Genomic DNA, 23,383 nt, shown 5'->3' with positions numbered 1-23,383 from the left:
TAGAATAAATTTTGTTTGATCGTATAATTTTAGATTATTTGGGCTTTCCTTCTTTTATTATGTTTATGTAAAATTGAATATGCAGTCATTCCTTTCTTCCCACACAATGGAAGATGGATAATCAAGGAAGAGATTGTGTTTTTTAAGTACAAGAAAAGTGCTTTTAGATCCGCATCATTTGCAAATGTCTGCTGATGTGATGATAAGATGAGTCATTAATCATTAGAATGCATCCATCCTACAGAGTGCAGTACCACCCGACAAGAGCACGAAATTGATGAGAGATCAACGTGACTGTGGCTTGCATAATCACACCTTTCACCTGATTCGTTGTTAATGATACCTCGGGGGTCTGCCGTCGGAAGATTAGAAAGATTTATTACTGACCACGTCATCAAATGCATTTCCTCTTGAAGATGTTTCTGTCGAAAGCCAATGAGAAAATGACTAAAATAATCGTTTGTCTATATTCTTCTCTCTTTCTGTGTGTATGAAAGTACACTCACGAATGATGGTATAATGGAGGTATGCTGTGCCACCTTAAGGATATAAGATCTATTTTCTATTTCAAGCATATCTAAATGTCGATGTAACAGTCTGGCTGAACATCCTGGAAACTGCAAAGATTGCATGCAGACTCTAATCGTTTTTTTAAGTGTAAGCAAGATGTTCATTTGTGATATTATCTTATTTAACAGTATATACTGTTACTTGATATATTCAACTATCGTTCGATTCATTCTTACTTTCGAAGCAATATTTACATTAAATTCGTATTTTAATTTTTTATGCGATGTGTAGTACAATTGAAAAAGCGGTCAGAAAGTTCAATATTTGTGTTTTGCATTTCGTGTTGGCATCTCTCAATTCTACAATAGGTCAATATAGCGTCACTTATTCTCGACAGCTAGAATCAATTTCATTTCAAAATCAAAATCAAAATCACTACTATAACATGTGAGTTATGCGTTAGAGAACCCACTAAAATTTGGTTATCTGTAACTGTAATTAATTGACTCCAATTGCTGCAAAACCAAGACTCCTAGATTCGAATCCAGGGCAAGGTGTGGGCATTTATTGTAATTCTTCCCATCTGTATTTAATAAATCCGCTTTCATTCTTATCGTCTCTATGAAGCGAGGATATAGAATAGATTCGTAAATGAAATGAAAAATTGTTGTGAGAAGCAGACAAAACTATCCTTCCCTATTTAAAAAAGGAGAATCAGATGCATGATACACCAATATTATGGCCTCAATTATTGCAGCAGATTAAGCTGAAATTTTTAAGCTTCTCTCTTAAGGCGGGAGGGGATATGCCAGGTGACTTAACCTGGAACTATATGTGAACAAAGTATTTCTAGATTCCGGATTCCTACGTTCCGCATGCTCCAAATTCTGCAGATATTTTGAAATCTCTGTCTAGATCAGGCAAAAGTATTGAACTGGTGGCAAGCCATCAATATTGTAACCACGCTAACATCTGAAATTCATACAGCAACCAGATACATCCAGTGGTTGTTCTTGTATTGCATTTTAGTGAAATCGGTCAAAGCGTTTCGTGATGACCGTCTTTAAACTTATAAAGCTTTGGAAAATACACTTGGTGCACTTGAAATGCCGTAGAGAGTTGTTTTTATCACCATAGTTTTGGAGAAGCTTGTATCTTTGATGTTGATAACTCTTTAATAAATGAGAAAATTTCAAGCAAGCAAAATTTAACGCACGTGGTGTGAACGAGCTTCAAAATTTCAGCATTAGCAATTACGAAATAATTCATAGTTTAATGGTAAGAAAGCCTGAACTCCTTATGTTTAAAGTATTCACTGAACTGCCGTTTTCTTTATTCTAACTTACCGAATGCTTTCCTCGCGTTTCGAATTTACATACACACACATACAATCACGCAACGAACATGTCTAATTTGAATATACAAGAGTGAGGTTATGGAAAACAACAACGGATTTATTATCCGTGGGAGGTTGACTTGAAAAGAAAGAAATGAGAACGATATAATGAAAGGCCCTGGAAAACGAAATGGCATGTATGACGTAAGACGTTTTGTGAAGATTTCTGGAAAGATTTTTATCTGTGCTTTGGAAAGGTACGTGTCCAAGGCTCGTTCACACATAACCGGAAGATCACATCGAAAGATGCATTGATGCATTTTTTTAATTTGAAGGCCAGTAGGGAATTCTACATTTGAAAATCCGGTATGAAGTCACACCTACAACGTAATTTGAATTGTGTTCAGTGTGGTCATTGTGATGAAGTCAAGAACTGAAGACGAATAGTGCCGAGTTTATTCAAAATCAAATAAAAAATGTTCATTTACTTCGTTTTTCATGCGCCAAATCTTCGGAACAAGCATCTTTTGTTATTTTATCTCTCTTTTTCTACTCTCTTGGTTATTCGCGTCGAAAAGGATGGTAAATTGATGATAGAACACGCACAATGGTACATTCATACTTTAAGCCGTTTTAAAGCTTTGTGTTTTTACGAGAAATTATGTACCAGCTACAACTAAATAAGAAAAGAATATGGCGGGCGTATTCAGATTTCCTCAATCTATAAGAGTAATATTTGGAACAAGTTTTAATTGTAGAGTTTCGAATTGTTCATTGATTGATTCATAGTTAGTGTTTTAAGTCCACTTTATGCACAGTAAGGCTAATCGGGACTGGGCCTACAGTTTAAAGTGGGATCCGAACCAGTATGGTGCCTCCACCGGGTATCGAACCCGGGACCCCTTGATTACAAGGCGATGTCGTTACTACTGCGCCATTGTGGAGGCCTAGTGTCGAATTAGACCGGAAAATTCTTTATTATTTGCAGGGGATCATTCGTTTAAATGTAATTATGGCCTAGCTACGCTGATAAATCTATTGCACATACCAGTGCCATTAAATTATAAATGTGATTCTACAAGCGTCATTGTTGACAAATACTTAGGATAAAATTGCCGCTGGTTGAATAGCTCTACATGTCGTATGCTTTACGAGTTTTCTTCTGGCAAAGCCAATGGCACGCCTAATTTGTCGGCAAACCTTGATCAAAACAACGATTGGTTTATTGCTTTATGGCAGCAGCTCCGTAATAAATATTCGGCAGAGGAGAGCACTGTTTTTCAAAACACAAAACTGTGAAAATCGACTTGGGCATTGCATATCTTCGAATCATGCCTATGCCAGCGGCCATGAAAGTAGGAGGCTCGTGTCAAATATATGATACGCACGATGTGGCAACGTTCACCGTGCAGTGTTGTCTTGTCCAAGTTCGAATCCTTCCTTCAAAGTGAAATTGGCCGTTCTCACCTCTGAGCTTTCCAACAAATAAATCCTTAGACGACCGAGCGTGTTTTGCCGGTAAATGCCTTAAGGACCGAGGCGTATTCAGCGGGAATTTTAAATTTCCTCATGCTTTTACGTAAATTTTTATACCTCTGGAACTAAGAACGCTAGAGTTACAAATTATAGCTCGTTTTGTTCAGTAAACATTGGGCTATAAGAGTATGGCATAAAAACAGAATTTTCCGTTATCGGTTAGAAGAAGAAGAAGAAGAAAGGAAAAAAATGTTGTTTTTTTTACCAAATTTGAAAATCGCGAGCCCCCCATTCGGTAGCGCCGCGACGTAAATGTGTAAAATTATACCTGCACATTACCTGATATATTTGGCATTATCGTACAAAGAATCAGGCAAATATTCAAGATAGTTTTCAAGAAAAAAAATATTTTCCAGTGCGAAGCACCCGAGTTTTCCCCAGCGGGAAATTTGAAATTCGGCGCGCGTACAATAATTTTTTTAAGATCAGGAACTAAGAACACTGGAGTTACATGTTATAGCTCGTTTTATTCAGTACACATGGAGCTATAAGAGTATGGCATAACAACAGAATTTTCCCTTATCGGTTAGAAGAAGGAGAACAAGAAGAAAGAAAAAAATGATTTTTTTTTATACCAAATTTGAAAATCGCGAGCGTCCCGTTAGGCAGCTCCGCTACGTAAATGTGTAAAATTGTACCTGCACATTGCCTAATACGTTTGGCATTATCGTACAAAAAATCATGCAAATATTCACAATAGTTTCCAAGAAAAAAATATCTTCCAATGCGAACCACCCCAGTTTTTCCAGCGGGAAATTTGAAATTCGGCGCACGTACATTAATTTTGTTTAGCTCAGGAACTAAGAACACTGGAGTTACAAGTTATAGCTCGTTTTGTTCAATACAGATGGGGCTAAAAGCCTATCGCATAAACACAGAATTTTCCGTTATCGGTTAGAAGAAGAAGAAGAAGAAGAAAGATTATTTTTTTTTACCAAATTTGAAAATCGCGAGCCCCCCATTCGGCAGCGCCGCGACTTAAATGTGTAAAATTGTACCTGCACATTGCTTGATATGTTTGGCATTATTGTCTAAAAAATCACGCAACCGACCACTTCTAAACGCAGCTGTAACAATGAATTCGCCCTTCCAAAAGCCTTCCTGAAAAACAGCCACCACCCTCTCCCCCCATTTTTCCTCCTAGGCCTGGACAAAGACATAGCTGAAGCCAAAAATAGTTTAGCTTGGATGAAGGGAGACGAAAACACTCATTTGACAAGCTGAGCCCTGCTTGAGAATGAACAAAGGTATTGCGAAATATTTTGTGCCTGCGACGTGACTCCTCTCAGACACCTTGAACCCCCCCCCCTCCCCCGCGTGCGACTTGAATGACAGCTCATTACCACTGATATGTGAAAAGGAAAGCCAAAAAAATATTTTCGTGGGTTCATTTCCTTGCTAGAAGAGCTTATGCATATCCCAGAAATGAGAAAATATCCAACGTGATATTCGCGGGCTGACCCTCTCCCCCACATAACCAAAATGATATTAAGCCTTCCTCATTGTTCATCACATACCTCTAGACTCATGCAGAACTCAAAACATTTATATCCAAACATAATCAGAGTCACAGGATGTCCAAAAAGTCAGATACTACACGCAAAAGCATCTTGTCACCTATAGGTGACAAGCGGTCCTTGGCGTAAATACCGGCTGTCACCTTTGGTGACAAGCGGTCCTCTAAGGGTTAATACCATATCATGTTTTATCGCATCACGAGTACATACAATGTAGTAACTTTCGAACGAATTCACTTGTTAGTAGGTGCACTTGCACGATATGGCAACAACGCAGCCGCCTAATTTCGAGTCCGTGACTATACGTGAAGTTCTGCACAAGTGAAGAGGGCAAATAGATCATATTTTCTTGAAACGTTTCTCTCTTTAAGACTTATTTTCGACTCTACGAGCTCGTGAAAAAAATGCTTTTATTCTCCATGTATGCAGCCACGCAGCACAGATTCACGACTTGCAGTTTTCTGACGGACCGTGTACAGTAGGACGCTATGAACACAGTATAATGTTAGCAGAGATGTAGTAGCTACTATTTTCGAAGTTTGTGTGTTTGATTTTTTATTTTATTTTAAGACACAGTACTGAAACCATAATAGCATAACGAATACAGAGGCTAAATACGGTGACAGAGGCAAGAAGACGACGGCGTTAGGAGGTTATTGCTGTTTGTTTTGTTTTGGTTTTAATAGTAAAAGAAGATTTGATTCACTAATTAATAATTGAGGTCTCATTTAGCCCTTGACGATTGGATACAGATATTCCATATCAAGCTACAATAACATTGTGGAGAACGGATAATCCAAACAGGCATAAGGTCGGTTTTATGATGATATAGTAAATGAGTTTTTCTTGCCGAACAATGGCGAGAAATAAGTTCAAGTGCAATAGAACAATCCCTCAAAGAATAATTGTAGAAACCATAGATCCTCGCATATGGATTGGCTATTTGCGATTTAGTTATCCAAATATGAAACGAACCTATTGTAAAATTTTCTCCAACGCTCACTCGTTCATTCTGGTGTCTCTTCTGCAAAACTTTGGAAGAGTGGAGTGGCGCCAACGGCCTGCTCCTTCTCTGCTAATCATGTGATGCGCCATCTGTCCCCCCTACCCTATATGAGACTTTGTCAACATGAGATCCAGAAATACACACACACACACACTTAAATTATATGTGTGTATTTGTATATGTGTCCTCCTCCGTAGCCGAGCGGGTTAAGGCGTTCACTCGTCTTGAGATCGTTCGCTGCGGGACGGCGTAGGTTCGAATCCGGCTCTGGTCGGAATTTATTCGGCCTACGTATAGGGCCGGTGGCAACCCACCATCATGAAGAAATTGTGGAGCTCCAAATGAGTGAGCGGTAACCCGGTCGAGAAGAGCTACAACGGCTGGGGGTTTGTCGGGCTGACCACCCGTCACCCCAATACTGGTCTAAGATCTCCACGCTATAACAGGTGACGGAGGAACAGTGTGGGAGGGAGACCAGCAGTCGGTAGGTAAGCCAAGGCTCTCAGGGGCTATCGCGCTGTGGGTTATTATTTGTGTGTATGTATATATATATTGATTGATTTAGTTTATTTTACTTCGCGTTTTGTGCCTCTTGGCTAATTTGCGAAGATGGGGATGAGTGATGAAATGATGAAATTGATAAATGGATATTCACAAACAACCAAGCCCGAGCGGCATTCGAACCCGGGATGAAATTAACGACGAAAAGAATGGAATTATGAATGGGTATTCACACACCCATGTCCAGGCCAGTATATGAATGTAGATCAAAAGATTCAATTCTTTTGTGGCGTACTTACTGCACCCCTCTCTCAAAAATTTGGAGGACTAGAATGTACTTCTATAATCGCCGTTCCTCCGTCGTGGAATACAACTATATGAAAGCAGGGTATCAAAGCTTCAAGTGTCCTTTGTGGCAAGCACGAGGAAGAAGAGATGCTTATCTCGAACGAACCATTCCTCCATGCAATCATGCAACACGTGTCGTGCAATTTTTTTTTTTTTTTTTTTACCCACTGACGCAAGCTGTGCGTTCCTGATAATCTTGTTACCTGGCGTAATTGAAGCAGCTAAAACAGGATTTCAGTCAACGACTGTCGAACGTGAGTCATCGACTTCGAAGAACACTTTACATGGCTTGGCCGCTCTACCGGACGTGGGAATCCCTAAAGACACCGCTGGAGAAGGTCAGAGTTTCACAGACGGTGCGAAACGCCGTTGCGTGTAATGCGAAGGCGTTCTCCTCGCCGGTTGCAATTGCTTAACATCCGTGAATACCTATTTCCCTGTACCCGGAAGCTGTAATTTTGTGGCATTGACCTTTACAGCACGTGCGTGGACGAAGTGTTATGTAAAATCGAAATAAAACAATTTCCTGAATATTGCGAAAGTATCCTAGTTTTGGTGCTCGATTTTCGCTATGAGCATACATAGACAAAAATCTTGACAACAACGCAAACCCTACACTAAGATCGTCTGTGCACAGGAATCAATATTCCAATAACAACTAGAGTTAAAATTATATTTGTATATTATATCGAATTTTCTATCTATCCGTATCTGAATTATCAGATAGATAGATACTTGATAGTGTTTATGAACGACGTAGTTCAGAGTTACATAGTATTGAGTTTAATTGAGTTGGTGTTTAAGTCCACTTTATGCACAGTAAGGCTAATCGGAACTGGATCTACAGTTTAAAGTGGGATCCGAACCAATATGTGCCTCTACCGGGTATCGAACCCGGGACCCCTTGTTTACGGGGTGACTACTCTACCACTGCGCCATCGTACAGGCCTTACATAGTTTCGAAATTTGAGTTAACAATTGAGGTTATGACCACACGTGAAAATATACATTTTTAGAATTGTTAAGTAAAAATTATTCATTATGGGTACGTGACTAAAGGTCTTTAAATTTATCGCTGTAATCTAATTTTGAATGCGATCTCTTATAATATTATTCTTGTTGAAGAGCATTTATAGAAAAGTTGGTTTTAATTTGGAGTATCAACGATGGTAAAAATGCAAGAAATTTTAATTTTTTGGCGTGAGGATCCAATTAATCTTTGATTTAGAGAAATCTGGTATGGATTTAAACAATTGCATAAATACTAAAACTTTTCCAAATTCCAAATTTCAAATTCCAATTTATCAAATGTACAGGAGAGAGGATTTTTTTGATTGATTGAGTTGGTGTTTAAAGTCCACTTTAAGGAGAGAGAAAATCATGCATTCTTAGGAATATGTCTTACTCATAAAAACAGTCAGTAAATTGGAGATGCCTTGCTGCTAAGGATTAAAAGTGCAGATATGTCGATCTGACTCCAAATAAAGCTCTTCAGAGAAGATACAGGTATGTTAAAATGGAAAATTACATTTTTGGAATTAGGCTACGTTCCTCTAGTTCTTATGCGACGAATTAATAATTCTTAGTTTTATTCTTTTGATACAACACTCAACATTCCTTAGTAACAAGAAACTTTTTCAATGTATAATAAAACATAGTTCCCCCCGCCTTCTTCCCCCATCCGAAGAAGTGAGTTATTCTCCAAAATTTTTGTGGGATAGTAGCCAAGACAAGGTTGGAAATAAGGAATGGTTGTTTCAATGTAAACTGCAACAGAATTGCTCGAGCAATCTATGTCCGTCCAAGCGGTCAAGAGCCTTGTCTGCTTCCTTCTCGATGGCTGGATATTTTTCAGAACTCCACCCACCTTCCAATGGTAGGACACGTGGACGGAGATCTCGTAGGCTGTGACCATATTTCCCTTGCGAATTCTACGTGACTTCACGCCCTGATGCTCAGCTTCAAGATACCACTAGCAGGTGTTTCATATTAGGAAGAAGACACTGGGACGACCTTCAGCTCTTCAGCTCTGTCCATTTGTTTTCTTCCAAATCCCATTGTGTATTCCGCTTCATGCGAGATGACATGGGAGGTTCTATCTTTGTTGTGATGTAAACACTGATCAACATCCTGTACATGTAGGAAGAGGAAAAGAAAAGAGACACATCATAAAATGTCAGTCCACCCAACATCTTATTGCAGAGTAGATTCACTATCGTCTTCCCGAATAAATGTTACATTACTCAAGTATGTCTTGAAATTATCACGGAAGGGGATTCACGTTGGTCGCATAATTTCCTTAAGTACTTAGAATAAGAAGAGAATAAGTAATCAATAATTACAATTAACATTATTATGAACTACCAATAAATTTTAATGAGTACTCTTTATGTCCTTGAGACTAGCTACAGCAGATGAACAAATTTACGGCATATCTGTTTTTCTCTTTATTTTTCAGCCAAAAGTAATAAGCTGAAGTACATAGTTATCATCATTATTTTGTTATAACTTGTACGTGTCTCAAGGGAAGAAAATCTTCAGAAGTTAGAATGAATTTTTTGTCATGCGAAGTTTTGTGACCTCTCGCGTAAAAAATCTTGTTTTTGTTATTTGTAGAAATCTCTCATAGAAACTTTTTTCTTTAGATACAGCCTCGGCAATAATGCGTCCATTATATGTTTTTAATAGTCTACACATAAGAGAATTAATATTAAAATCGATACGTGTAACATTTACAAAGTTTGGAGTAAAGATCTTCGTTTCAATAGACATGAAAGACTAAAGTTCGAAGTTCAATCATTTGAAGAAGGGGTATGAGTGGTATTTCCTTTTGATTGTGGACCGTCCTTTCCGCATCTTCAAGGGCAGATGTGCTCCTCTGGAAACACGTGTCTGTCAAATCGCAATGATCATTGTGTGTTTTGCAAAGTCCAGACTGCCACGTGGAATCAAGGAGAATTACCCACTTCCATGTTGTTATGTTCGTTGATTGCTGTGGAAGAAGAACGAGAGATTGATATCAGGAAAGAAAAATGGAATGGCAATTTTGCTGTCATTTCTGCAAAATTAACAGGAAGAGAAATGTCACTCAGACGCCATGTTTTTCTTTAACTTACCACGAATTTTTGCAGCCTTCCTTTCTTTTTACATCATTAATGTCGCTGGTATTTCCTTGTGCAAGTCATTCTAAATCATGCCACATGTGTTCACAGTCTTTGTTAGTTAAAATAATCAATGCCTTTTCTTCATAATAGCATAAGTAGTTATGATAGGATTTTGATTTACTAAATTAGAACCGGAATCATTTTTATTAACCACAAATTTCTCTCTGCTTAGTTAGGAGCTTCGGACGTAACATGATTCCCACGAATTTTGAAATATTTCCATGACGATGTAAGTTGAAAATACCACCAAGGTTATACAGCATGGACGTCCGCAGGATTTTTTCCAGGGAGGGGCAAGGAAGGTATTTTTTTCCAGGGGGGCAAACAAGGCACATTTACTCCAAAAATAGTGTTGTTCCCTAATAAAACATTGCTTAAATTTGAATTTATGATGTTCATGCAATAATTAACACATATTATTGTGGCTAAAATGAAATTATATGTGTGAAATACATAATTTTTGGTTGACTTTCATTTTCCAGGGGGGGGCACTGCCCCCCCTTCCGGACGCCCATGTTATACAGTAATACGGGTATGGCTTTTCTATTTGTACCACCCCTGAAATTTCCTTTCTTCGACTTTGTTTCCTAAAACTTTAGAATTCCTTATTTTGAATGTCGATATTCCTGAGGTACACCCAACGGTAAAGAAAATATTAGGCAAATTGTTCGTCTCGCTATCTTATGACGGTATCATAATGACTGCCATCATAATGTGAAAAATAAAATAATTCTGACACTTGAAATCTACGATTTAAGTTCGTATTTGATAGTTTATATTTGTAGAAAATTAATTTGCATCACTTTGGCTTTGTTCTAATCGAAGTACATATGTAAACTTCAAACATTTAAAATATTTTTATATCTCAGCGATGTAATTTGGTTGGTGATGTATCAAGAATGTGCTTACCGTGAATTGCTAATTTATGCAAAATCGCACTTATGTTTGGTTTCAACAGCTTTTACTTGCCCATTCATAAGTATATGGATACGAACATGTATTTAATAAGTATTACTAACACGTACAATCCATTTGAAATAAGTTTCGGTTGAATTTCGACGATAAAGTTACGATTTGTTAAAATGAGCGCCTTGAAGAGTAATCCTAAAGTTGTGAAGTAATCCTAAAATTGTGAAACATAGCCAACTCACATAAAGGGAAAAATCTAAGTTGTGTGTAAATAACCTTTTTCCCATCAAAATTGTAAAACTTAAAATAACTGAAAAAGGTAAAAAGAAAATACGTAAACATGTGATAGAATATTGTAATATCTGTTTTATTGTATGTAATTTATTTTACAAGCATTTTCATGCATAATATCTGTACAATTCTATATTTGTCACTCGAAAAATTATAACAAGTTTGTATTCTGTGCTTAAAGTTGTAACAGTGTGAGTTTTGTTACACTGCTTCATCTAAAAGATCACTGACGACGAGTATGGAGTCGCTAAATATTTCGGAGACCTAAATTGGAAATATTTCTGATATAACAACAAGATTTGTCCGGGAAATGTGATAAGATTGTTACATAAAGAATAGTAACGGTTTTTCGATCTTCAGAAATGCCGTGAAGAACCTTAAAAGTGAAATGGACATTAAAAAGTGACCGGTCGAAACGACGTTAAATGGCAGCCATCTTCTCTTGAAACTGAATTTCAGATAAGTATTGTGGATATGTACGTAGCTACATAAATGAAAGGCCTAGTTTGATAATATACATAAAGTGCCTACTCTGAATGTGGAAAGTCTATTGAACGTATAAATATACATAATTTGTCTTGGTTTCTACCGTTGATAATCGAGCGTTTCGTGCCGATTTTCTCGTAAAAATCTACGCAGGATTGGAAGTAATTCTACATGGTAATAAATTGACTTGATGTGATTAACATGAAGAAAAACCTGTAATATGTGAAAAAGTTAACGTAATGCAATATTTATGCTTCATTATATATATAAATGTGTACTGAATTTATGTATGAACGTTTTTAAACTCAGTTGTTTAATTTTGTTTAAATACATCGTTCGTTAACACTTGATTTTGGTAATTTTCCTTATATTTTCAAAAGTGAATACAATTATTGTGCCAGTAATTTTAAAACATATAAAATTTTAAACTTGAATTTCTCGTAACTTATGATGTAAAAAAGAAACAATTTTCATTATTATCTTTCAAAAAATGACCACGACTGTGTTATTCAGTAAGCCGAGGAAAAATGTCGTAAAAATCGGTCATAATCTTCATTCTTCTTTTATTCCACATCTTCCGTTGTATTAAGGAATGTAATTCTATTGATGTGAAGCATGAATATCCCATTGTGGAAAACAGATTGTTTGAATGGCGATGGACATTTCGCCTACTTTTACTTTGCCGTTGGATGTGCACTGACTGTATTACACCTATATCTTCAATCCACGGCCACTTTTTTAAACACTCCCATTGATACGTACGTACAGTACAAAGTCTTAAGTTCACCACTGATTTTCTGACGATAATGTTTCAATGCAACACAATGAAAATATCACAGGGGCTGCTGCATGTGGCAGTTTATCTATAGAGGCTCTAGCCTCCTTTATCTCTAGGCAACAATTTATAGAAATGCCTAGAAGTTTCAGAAAGGGTTAGAGTAGGCAACTGTTGGAAAATTTTCCCGGAAACCTGAGGAATGAAAAACGAACCATCCGTTCGGACACTTCAGAACCTGAAACACTACGATTTTCCTGAAAAATATTCCGCGGGACGTAAAAACCGCCTGCATGATCAAAGAACTCAGAGCAACAACGTGGAGTTGTCTGGAAGTAAAACGTCGAGTTCTTGCAGGAGCAGGTTAATAACCTAAGACGTTGGTCCCGTTCAGATAGATTTTCGGCTGCCAAATTTAACGTTTTCCCTTGCCTTGAAAGTTGATGTAAATGAATTTGTATAATTGCTTTTCAAGTGTAAGTACAAGTGTAATGATTGATGCACTGAGATGTTTTACATATTTTACTTTTCCTTTTCTACTTTATCACGTCGTTGTCGCCTTGTAACCAAGGGGTGCTGTGTTCGATACTCTTTGGAGGCACATAGTGGTTCGGATCCCACTTTGAACTGTACGTCCAGTCCCGATTAGCCTTTCTGTGTATAAAGTGGACTTAAAAACAACAATTCATTCATTCATTCTACTTTATTAAGTGTGTGTGTGTTCAGTCGTATTTGATGCTTCCAACCTTCGTAATCTTCGAGATGAAATACAATACAACTAACAATATTTATACTGGAGTTCTTAGTTAATAACTAACTAAGTCCTTGCTATTCCTAAATTCAGAAGATAATTGGAACAGCAACAAAATGGTTCCATTTTCCCCCATTCTGGTCTACATCAATCCAATCTTGACTATCCTTGCCAATTTCCTTAAAAATGTTCAAAGTCTCAATCTCAATATTGTCCTTCTGTTCTATCTTTATTTGTCCTGCCCTTTCTATGGATCTCATATCACTAGGTTCTCAATAAGAATCCTGTAAGCTCTTCTTTTTTCTTCTAGGTGTGACACATCTCCGCGCATGTTTCTTCATTTGTTATCTCTCTCTTCAAAAACACTTCTTTTATATTCCATTTTTAGTGAAAAGTCTATATTCTTTTACATCCTTATAATAAATACTACAAGCAAAATTAGCTAGTATTTTGTAAATGTTAATGTTTAGATTCTTTGATGTTAAAGGAAAGAGAAGATAAAAGTAGATGAAGAGAGAAGTAGCATTCATTACCTGAACTGATTCTGCTTTCAATATCCTCTATATAGTTCAGGAAACAGACAAAAAATGGGAGGTTGTCGGAAATAATTCGTGGAAAGCTTAAATTTGGTGTATTGTCACAGTAGACCATTATCAGAGATATATTTTTCCAAAAGTCCCCATCCCTCTTCCTTTAAGTTTCCCCCTTACGCCCCCCTGAACATTCAATATGCAGTGTTTCAGGAAATCATGCATATCTCTGAAACTAGTGGACATATCGGGACGTTCTTTCTTTAATTTCAGAGCTAACATTACTCTCTACAAATTTGGTCCTCTTCATTTTTTAATACCAATGGTTTTTGAGCAAGTTTAAGTCAAAATTTTAAAAAATGTAAATTTTTATCCTCACTTTTTTTCTTTTTGGCACAGTATGTTCGTTACGAATGATAATATTGGAAAATTATTCGAACAAAAGTTGTAAAGTATAAAACTACTTTTCATTTAATGCCAATAATGACAAGCTTGCAACTAAAATTTGCCGTGTAGTGAGTAAAGATTGAACGCGTGCGCGAGCTTTCACTCACTATGTGCTCTCCCCTACTCCTGGTGCCTCCCGCAATTAGTTAGTGTACTGAATGCACACAATTTGATATTTTTGTTCAGATGTGCTACAATTCAACAATATTTGTAATATTTTGTAACATTTCAAAGTAGTCCTTGTGCTGTAGATAGATAGAATATACAATTTTAATTGTCTTATTTTGAAAATATTAAAATGACCTTATGCAAATATTTGCATTACTTAACCTCAGAAAAATATCATTCTTGTCTGTCATTCACAAATTGTTGAACTTTACACATGATTGTTTGAAGTAATTTTTCGTAGCCTAGTTACACACTAGTAGGAATCTGTGATGCAGCGCCACGCACAATGGTAGAGAAGGGGAGAGACCGAGTGGAAGGAAAAAGCAGTGCACGCTGCTGCCAAGAGCTGGTAGCTGCAGTCGCGTTTCTCCTCCATGCGCTTACGCACTAATTGGTCGAACCCTTCCGAGTCCTATCTGCGCAGAGGACTTGTTTTCGTTTAGTCTATTTGGCACTCAAAGCTCAAACTAGTGGCCTGGTGATAAAAGGATAGAAGACATGGCCCTACTATAGAACGGTTGTGAATTGTATCGGACGCTCCAAAAGATGGTCCACAGATTAATTCACTTCACCGGAATCAATAAGGTTTGGAGGAGAAGGACTAGAGGCTGAAACTCTTAAAGCCTTTACAATAAGAGCAAAGAAGAAAATTGGTTATGACAGTGTACAGATCAATAGCAATAACTTAAGCAATAATATCAGCTGTTAGGTAATGGTAATTTCAATCATCAATTAACATTTCACTGACATTACCGTTACATTGGCTGTATGGATTGTTGGATGGCGTAGTTGTAACGTCGTCGACTTATTAACAAGAGGTTTAGGGTTTGATACCTAGTGGAGACACATTGTGGTTCGGATCCCACTTGAAACTGTAGGTTCAGTCCCAACTAGCCTTCCTGTGTATAAAGTGGCCTCAAAAACAAAACTCAAACAAACTAAGCACATTATTGATGTTCTGCCATATTCCAGTTGTCAAAGAAAACAAAAAAATGTTATCTGGGGGATGTTTGGACAAGCCATGGGGTTGCTTGAGGGGGAGGGGTGCTCCTATGATTTAACATGGTAACAATTAGACAGCTGATAGTTTTTTTTGTTGTTTTTTTTGCGAAAATCTTGCTAGCTTAGGGAAAATAGGGAAAACATCCCATCCCATCCGCCCTCACTTCGAGCACTGTTTCAGGGCTCTTTCAGAAACAACATCAATTGCGTCGTTACTATTTTGTCATGGCTAAGAGGTTTGAAAGAACAACCAGGCTAATGCATCCAACAAAAGGAGACTAGCTAATGCTGTTGCTCAGAAATTTGTTTTAGAAGTAGTTGCTGATGTTGACATAAATCAGGTGGGCATACAAAAATAGATGATTAGTCAAAGTTACAATATTTGGATCAGATGTAGATCGCTGGTTAGAGAAGTTGCATTGGTCCCAAATTCCCGTCTTTTGGAGTATCCAAAAGCTGATTCTACTTCACCGAGATGAGTATATATCTGTTTCCTCATGGGCATTAAAGCGCTTTCTCTTTGAGGGGGAGTGGGGTTGAGGAAGACAAATGCAGTAGAACTTGTTATCATCTGATGTAAAAAAACCAGGCAGCCATCTTCAGCCAAGGAGTATGCTCTCAAAAGAAAAATTTATCGTCGTCGCCTTGTAATCAAGGGGTCCCGGGTTCGATTCCCGGTGGAGGCACATAGTGGTTCGGATCCCACTTTAAACTGTAGGTCCAGTCCCGATTAGCCTTACTGTGCATAAAGTGGACTTAAAATAACAAATCAATTCAATCCAAATCAACAGAAAAATTGATTACAGAAGGAAAGACGTTTATTCTTGACTTGTTTGAATTGAGTAAATACAAACACCTAGATCAAGCTTACAATTTCAGCTCCATAATTCAAACCAGCAAATCATATTAAAAAAGGTTGTCATTTATATAAGCTCCCTTATGCTGCCTCAGCAGCATGTCAACATATTTTCAGGGCTCACTTACACATTCAAACATGGTTTGGAAACAAACTGATACATATTGACTAGGGATGGAAAATATTTGGTCAAGATTTGAAACCAATGACAACCACCCAATCGGTTCCCCCTGATGACTTATGTGGTTGCAGGCAGCACGTAGAGACTTCTGTGTTTACCGGACATCAGGATGTAGCTGCACTGCTATCTGCGAGCACTGCAGCAGACTTTCCTGCCAGAATTCTCTATGTTTGCTGACGACATTTAACTAGATTTTCAACATTAGTTGTAGAATATCATAGAACACTATAAATAGTGTGCGTATGTGTACGTACATAAGATGAATATTTTCAAAGAGGACTAAATATTTTACACTCTGTTCCGGGAAAGTCCGGAGCAAGCAAACGAAAACAAGTCCTCTGCGTAAGTAGAACTCGAGATGGTTCGACCAATTAGTGCGTAAGCGCATGGAGGAGAAACGCGACTGCAGCTACCAGCTCTTGGCAGCAGCGTGCACTGCTTTTTCCTTCCACTCGGTCTCTCCCCTTCTCTACCGTTGTGCGTTGCGCTGCATCACAGATTTCCAGTAGAGTGTAACTAGGCTACGAATAATTACTTCAAATAATCATGTGTAGAGTTCAACAATTTGAGAATGACAGACAAGAATGATATTTTTCTGAGGTACGTAATACAAATATATGCATACGGTCATTTTAATATTTTCAAAATAATATAATTAAAATTGTATATTCTATCTATCTACAGCACAAGGACTACTTTGAAATGTTACAAAATATTAAACATAATGTTTAAATATAGTACATCTGAACAAAAACATCAAAATGTGTGACTTAATTTTGCGGGAGTTAGTAAGACATAGTGAATGAAAGCGCGCACACGCGTTCAAAATTACTCACTACACGACAAATTTAGTACTAAGCTTGTCATTATTGGTATGAAATATATTTTTATACTCTACAACTTTTCTTCAAATAATTTTCCAATATTATCATTCGTAACGTAAATACTGTGCCAAAAACAAAAAGTGAGGATAAAAATGTACATTTTTTTTTATTTTGTCTTAAAATTGCTCAAAAACCATTGGGAATATTTACAAGATGAAGAGGACCAAATTTGTAGCTCTGAAATTAAAGAAAGAACGTTCGCGGTGGCTCAGTCGGTGGTTCTGGGTTCGAGTCCCGGGTAAGGCATGGGTATTTGTGTTCGTCCAGTTGATAAGAAATAAAGAAAAATGTAAGAATTGAAAAGTGTAAAAGTGAGAAAAAGAGTGAATGGTGGGGGATACCTCCGTGTAGGGGGTATTTCCTTTAAAAAAAAAAAAAAAAAAAAAAGTCGGTAACGCGTCTGACTACCATGCTCAAGGTCCCTGGTTCGATCCCCGGCCGGTTCAAATCCGGGAACTTTTCTAGCGTTGGAAGCGGCTCCGAAGCCCACCCAGCGTCGAATGACATGGGTATTTGGGGGAAACCCTGGGGGGTAAAGGCGGTCAGGGGCGTGATGCTGATCACATCACCCCCACTCACGACCGGATCAAGAAAGTGTGGGGCGTTACTCCCACACCCCCTATACGTCTTCATGGCGTGGTGCTAAGCACAGGGGAGCACTTTACTTTTATTACTTCTTTACGTTCAGATATATCCATATGTGCATATTGAATGTTCAGGGGGACGTAGGGAAGGAAGCTCCAGGGGGAGGGGTGGAAACGTTTGGGAAAATACATCTCTTATGATGATCTAACAATACACCAAAATTCAGCTTTCCCCTAATTATTTCCGACAAAAATCCTTCGTTTACTGTGCTAATAACATTTTCATTTCTTCATATTACTCATAAGTATTTCAATTTGGAAACTGATTCGAAAGAGTTTTTTTCAACATTTAAGTGTTGATTATTATCTAAAATTTGGTTTCGGCTTAAAAACATGTATTCTATTTTCTCTTTGCTGACGTCCACGTTGTGCCTTTTAGTATTAATTATGATTGCACTGTATTTTCAATTACTTCAGTTTACATTTGTCTATTTGTTTTACATTATTTTTCTGGATGAATTGATGATACTGAATAATAAATCTATGTAGCAGATGATAGAGTAAATAGTGAGAAACATCCATGTATATCTTATTCGAGAGATAAATCCCAAACCTTTGAAACTACAATGAATTCCAACTCGAGACAATAAATCAATGATCACAGTAATCATACCTTGCACACCACACACACACACGAGTATTAAAATAACATATTAAATAATATAAATCTTTATTTCGATATTTTTATACAAATTGACTCGTAGAAAATAAATCTAGAGAATCATGTACTTATCACGTACGTTCTATTGTTAAATTTAAGGAATATATTATATGAGTAAGTTTTATCATTATTAAAGTAGGTTTTTACAACATGAAGTATATGGCTTGTTACATTGACAAGATAACTCCTAAGTGGTAAGAGAACTAAATGTATAGAACATGTGAAAATACGTTTCGCAATTCTGACCTTACTACTGCCAAGAACGTTCATGATCAGGCCCTTATGAATATTCGGAAACAGCACTGAACTACCAAATATCCAAAGAAAGTTATTAACCTTTCTAATTAAGGTTGATTTTCTTCATAGTCCCATTCGTCAATTACAAGTACTTTTAGAAAAGTTTCAGTGTTCTGGTTAAATTAATGTAAATAACTCGAAACATACTGCTTCGGTTACATATTTTCTTACAAAGGTTATCGAAAATTATAGTTACTACTTTTCTGCTACTTTGTATACATTTTGTATGATACGACATCCTTTCACAAAAGAAATAGCTTCATTTTACTTTTCATATCTTATTATTAGGTATTATAAATTTCAGTTTGAGGCATATACTTCCAGGATTTAATTGATGGATTTCTACTTATATTGAGAACAGTATTAGCTCATACGGTGATGTATCTTCACCGAAGGAGTGCTGGAAGTCAGGGGCTAATTGAGAGGATGGTATCCCCAGCCAGAAAATTTTTCGCAAACCATCACCCCATCTATCTCATTGTCACCTGCTAAACCATGGGAGAAGATGACAATATTTTCAATAACTTCGGAAAAGTGCCTCTGTATGAGACGAAGCAATCATACATACTATACACACGTATCGTATGAATACATATACGATACATATCAATATATGTCCATAATATGTGTGTGTATTCGTCTAGTTTTTGCTTTACATCCTCGCTAAATTAAACGAAAGTGAACTATTAATATATACTACGTAGAACATGCATGCTTGTATCGATAATGCATCGAGGATTCACTACCTAATATCGCACCATATACTAGATCTATTTCTATGGATTTGTTCGGAATTACAATGCGGTTGTAGTTGCGATTCATTTTATGTGAATAGGGTGTACGGTCCACTATTACACTTATATATTAATTAATTTCAGCGATAGGATATCTGATCCTCGTTTCGACCACTATAAAAAGGATGAGTTAATATTTCATTACTCTTTCAAACATTTTGCGATGTTTGGCACATCTCGTAGGTTTATAATACATCACATATACGACAATATGTAAGTAAAAATTTAGCATTCTCTCTCTTTCTGTTGAGCAGGTCATTCAGAACTATTTTATTTAATTTCGGATATAATGTAATATTTATTTTGTTATTCTAACGTAAGACTACCACTCTGCACCCACGACCAGAAATTGGTTTGAGTTCAGATAAAACGATGAACTTGCAATTTGAATCAGCTACGAAGGTCTTAAATTCGAGCAACCGAAAAAACTCAAAGCATCAGTCAGTGTATTGCATACCATGCGAGATTCTGCATTCTGATGGATAAGAGGAGAATTTCAAGAGGGATATGTTAACAGAGTATTCTCACCCCTCCTCGACATCCTAACTGTAGTTCTGATATACAAGACATTTTCATAGAATGTAATACGATCTTCATAATTCCATTCCTTTGCAGTTTCTTCGGAGCTAAAACCGCGTATTACATTTATTTTAATTTGGTAGTATGTTGTTAATATCTTACAGTTGTTTCGTGCGTGCTTAATTATTTTTTCATTTCATTTGCATTACCTGTGGACTTTATTCGTAACACTTCGTAAGTTCAAAGTGTTTCCAAGATTCTTAATTGCGACCGATTCATTTTACTCAGCAGCAGCATATCAAAAATCTACACTATAAGCAGAAAATTTGGCAAGAGCTACGGAAGAGCTCAGAATGAATGTTTCTACATGTGAGTCACTATCTCTCTCATCAAACAACATTACGGCACATTAATGAGCTGTTCTATTATTAACTGTCACACCAAATACCATAGTTAAGTTGTATTCAGGTTCAATTCGGTAATAGGCCGAATTAAAACACCACGTCACAACTGAACATTGTTGCTCGATTCCCTTCGAAATAAGTTCACTGGTCATAAAATAACTAACTCGATTTCTTAGTGTAGCAAATATTGAGAAATATTAAGAAAAGTTTACAAAATATAACATTTTACTTGCAATTCTTCTGACAAAATATGCATGTTATACATGTTATGCATGTTACATTTTTTTTTGGAAAATGTAAACTATGCGTTTTTGCATAAAATGAATTTTCGTATAGGCTCTAGTTACCATGATCATAATTTGTAACTCAAATTCGGGAAAAAAATATTTATTTACCTAAAATTCCAAGCTATAATTATTACCTGAGTTGCATAGTAATTACTAAAGTGAAACATGAGAAGGAAAGGGAGAGATCAGCTTTCTTGTCATCTCTATTAAGGGAAAATCCTTGCACGTTGTACACCTTGAGAATTCATTGTCTTGTGGGCTGCATGCACGCAAAAATTGAGTAGTTGATTCAAAGTTCATTTATCTGTATTTATTTACTTCATAGCTTCGACCTATCTTTGCTTGTGACATTACAAAATTATATAATTTTCATTGGGAATGAAAACATACTGTATATTATTTGAAACTTTGAACGAATCATTGAAATTTGTTCTCTTACTTTTAGCATAAAAACACAGACATTTGTAGAGCTTCTGTGAATAAAGCAATTATCCTTCTCTCACATACACACACTGTTAATTGGCACCATAATTACGACGCTTCTCCTATGGTTATCCATTTTCCTTTCTTACTCACTGGTTTAGCATAAAATATACTTACAAAAGAACGGAAGATAACCTTAAATGTATAAATAGTCAATCATGCTTGGTCCCTGCTTACGAAAGCATTGTGCTGATCCACTGTCCACAGACACACAGCTTCTACGTACGTTCGTTGGAGGTGCTGACGGCACAACATTGAATAAGTTACTTATTCTAACTCGTTTCTCCGAACAATCAGAATTAAGTCTTTCACTCTGCTGTGAATTTCGCAACGTCGGTTATACCATATTATCTCGTATCCAATCCACGTATTCCGTGACTCGAGTAAATACTCCTGGATATCCTGGTTCTCCACACTTGTTCCCAAAGGACACTATTCCCACTTGCATCCAGCGTCCTTCCTTCTTCAACATGAGTGGACCACCAGAATCGCCCTGGGAAGAAACAAGAGAATAACGTTAAATATATTATTAATAACAATGTGCGTCCACCCTGTCTCCTCATTGTTGCCTCTGCTTAATTTAGCTATATGCAACTAGTTTGTTTAATTCAAATTATTATTTGAGCTGATATACTTGCTAGATACAACAGGAAGTTGTAGATTTATTATCAAGGAATAAATTGAATAATTGAATAAAGCTGAAATCATAAAATGTAGAACGTTATTGGTATTATATCTGAAGACGTACCGATGAAGTGTTTGGCATCAGATGCTAAAACATTTTACCTATGAAAATTAAAGAAATTTAATATTAATACGAATGTGGCCGTTGTATAAAGAAGCATTTTAAACAATTTTTAATTCGTTTATTTTTAGTGAATTTCCAGTACAGCATAGCCTAAGCCATTTTAAACCGAAAAAAACAATAATAATAAAACAAAATACAACAGTGCCAAGATAAACAGAGCTCAGTTTCACAATGTCATTACGTATGTACATTTTTTTGTAGGATGATGATGGAGGAAAGTATGTTTGTCCCTTATGATTCAGTTTTCTTAATACATACAATTCACATTTTTATATATGAAACGAAGATAAAATACTGATTACTAAAAAAATATGGAAATCTTAGCCCTTTCAGTTCTATACTCTTACTTACTTTCTAAGGAAGATACTGATAAAATTTATATTTTTATGAAAAACACGCATATGAAAACAATTACTCTAATACAGTGTGTTTGTTAAAATTATTATTATTTCTGGCTATCGTTCGTGTGAAATGTCTAGGTAGACTACATATAAGCGTATTATACGCTTAACTGTGGTTAGACGTTTCTTTTCATTGCTAATAGGTGGTGTGTGAAAAGTAACTACTTTATTTGATAAAAAGTTAAGACAATCAAGAAACGTTTTGCAGATTAACTAACTTAGTTCATACTAAATGCTACAACATTCTTTTCTTTTTAAAAATGAAAGAAATTTTATAATATTGAAAATTTGGCTATTGTGTAGAGAAAGATTTCTTCAACGAATACTAATTAATTCTGTATGATATGATAGAATGAACTGCATGAGTCTATTTAGTGCAGTAAAAATAGGAAAAATAGAGGAACTAATTCATAACAAGCTGAAATTTGGTATGCAACGTTGTGTCACCCCAGTAGAATTTGTTCATGTTATCAATTGTAAAGCAGGAAATCAACATCTGTGACTTGCACAAGATTAAGAATGTAAGAGAATTAATCTGCGTTTCTTAAAAACAACAAAATTAATAATTATGTAAACGTTTTTGGCATTTGAAAAATATATTAGGAAGGTATGTTATTTACAACTATGATTATTTTATGTAAATATTGTAAAATTCTAAATTGCATGATGTACTTTTGTAAATACATAGCTACATGTAAATATCGACCAAGTTTCCTTGGTTTTTGTAAATAACTGTGTAGTATAAAACGAAGCCGGTTTTCTGTATATTGGGGCTTTCTTACCCTATTGCTGGTATCACAAGTTTACCTTGTAGGGAGAACTACCCGGTCTTCGGACGCTGTAATTTGCTTGGGCTAGTTTCTCATAACCTACTGCTTCGGCTCTAG

The 23,383-nt window shown here is 36.4% G+C and overlaps 2 protein-coding genes across 3 annotated transcripts in view; one reads left to right on the top strand and one right to left on the bottom strand.

Moving 5' to 3' along the window:
• mas (trypsin-like serine protease domain-containing protein masquerade) overlaps window positions 1–23,383 on the top strand; it is a 419,698-nt gene that overhangs the window by 29,623 nt on the left and 366,692 nt on the right. The window lies entirely within an intron of this gene.
• The window catches only part of LOC146003675 (venom protease), a 75,580-nt gene continuing 70,692 nt past the window's right edge, over window positions 18,496–23,383 (bottom strand). For both annotated transcript variants that reach the window (XM_083142041.1, XM_083142048.1), the window contains exon 8: window positions 18,496–21,780. In XM_083142041.1, the coding sequence (XP_082998167.1) occupies window positions 21,625–21,780 (156 nt within the window). In that variant the 3' untranslated portion in view covers window positions 18,496–21,624. The remainder of the gene's footprint in view (window positions 21,781–23,383) is intronic.

The sequence above is a fragment of the Lepisma saccharinum genome, chromosome 1, assembly GCF_977018435.1.
Source record: "Lepisma saccharinum chromosome 1, izLepSacc3.1, whole genome shotgun sequence".
Taxonomy (NCBI): domain Eukaryota; kingdom Metazoa; phylum Arthropoda; class Insecta; order Zygentoma; family Lepismatidae; genus Lepisma; species Lepisma saccharinum.
The sequence above is the reverse complement of the archived record's forward strand: the minus strand, read 5'-3'. Positions and strand labels throughout refer to the sequence as shown.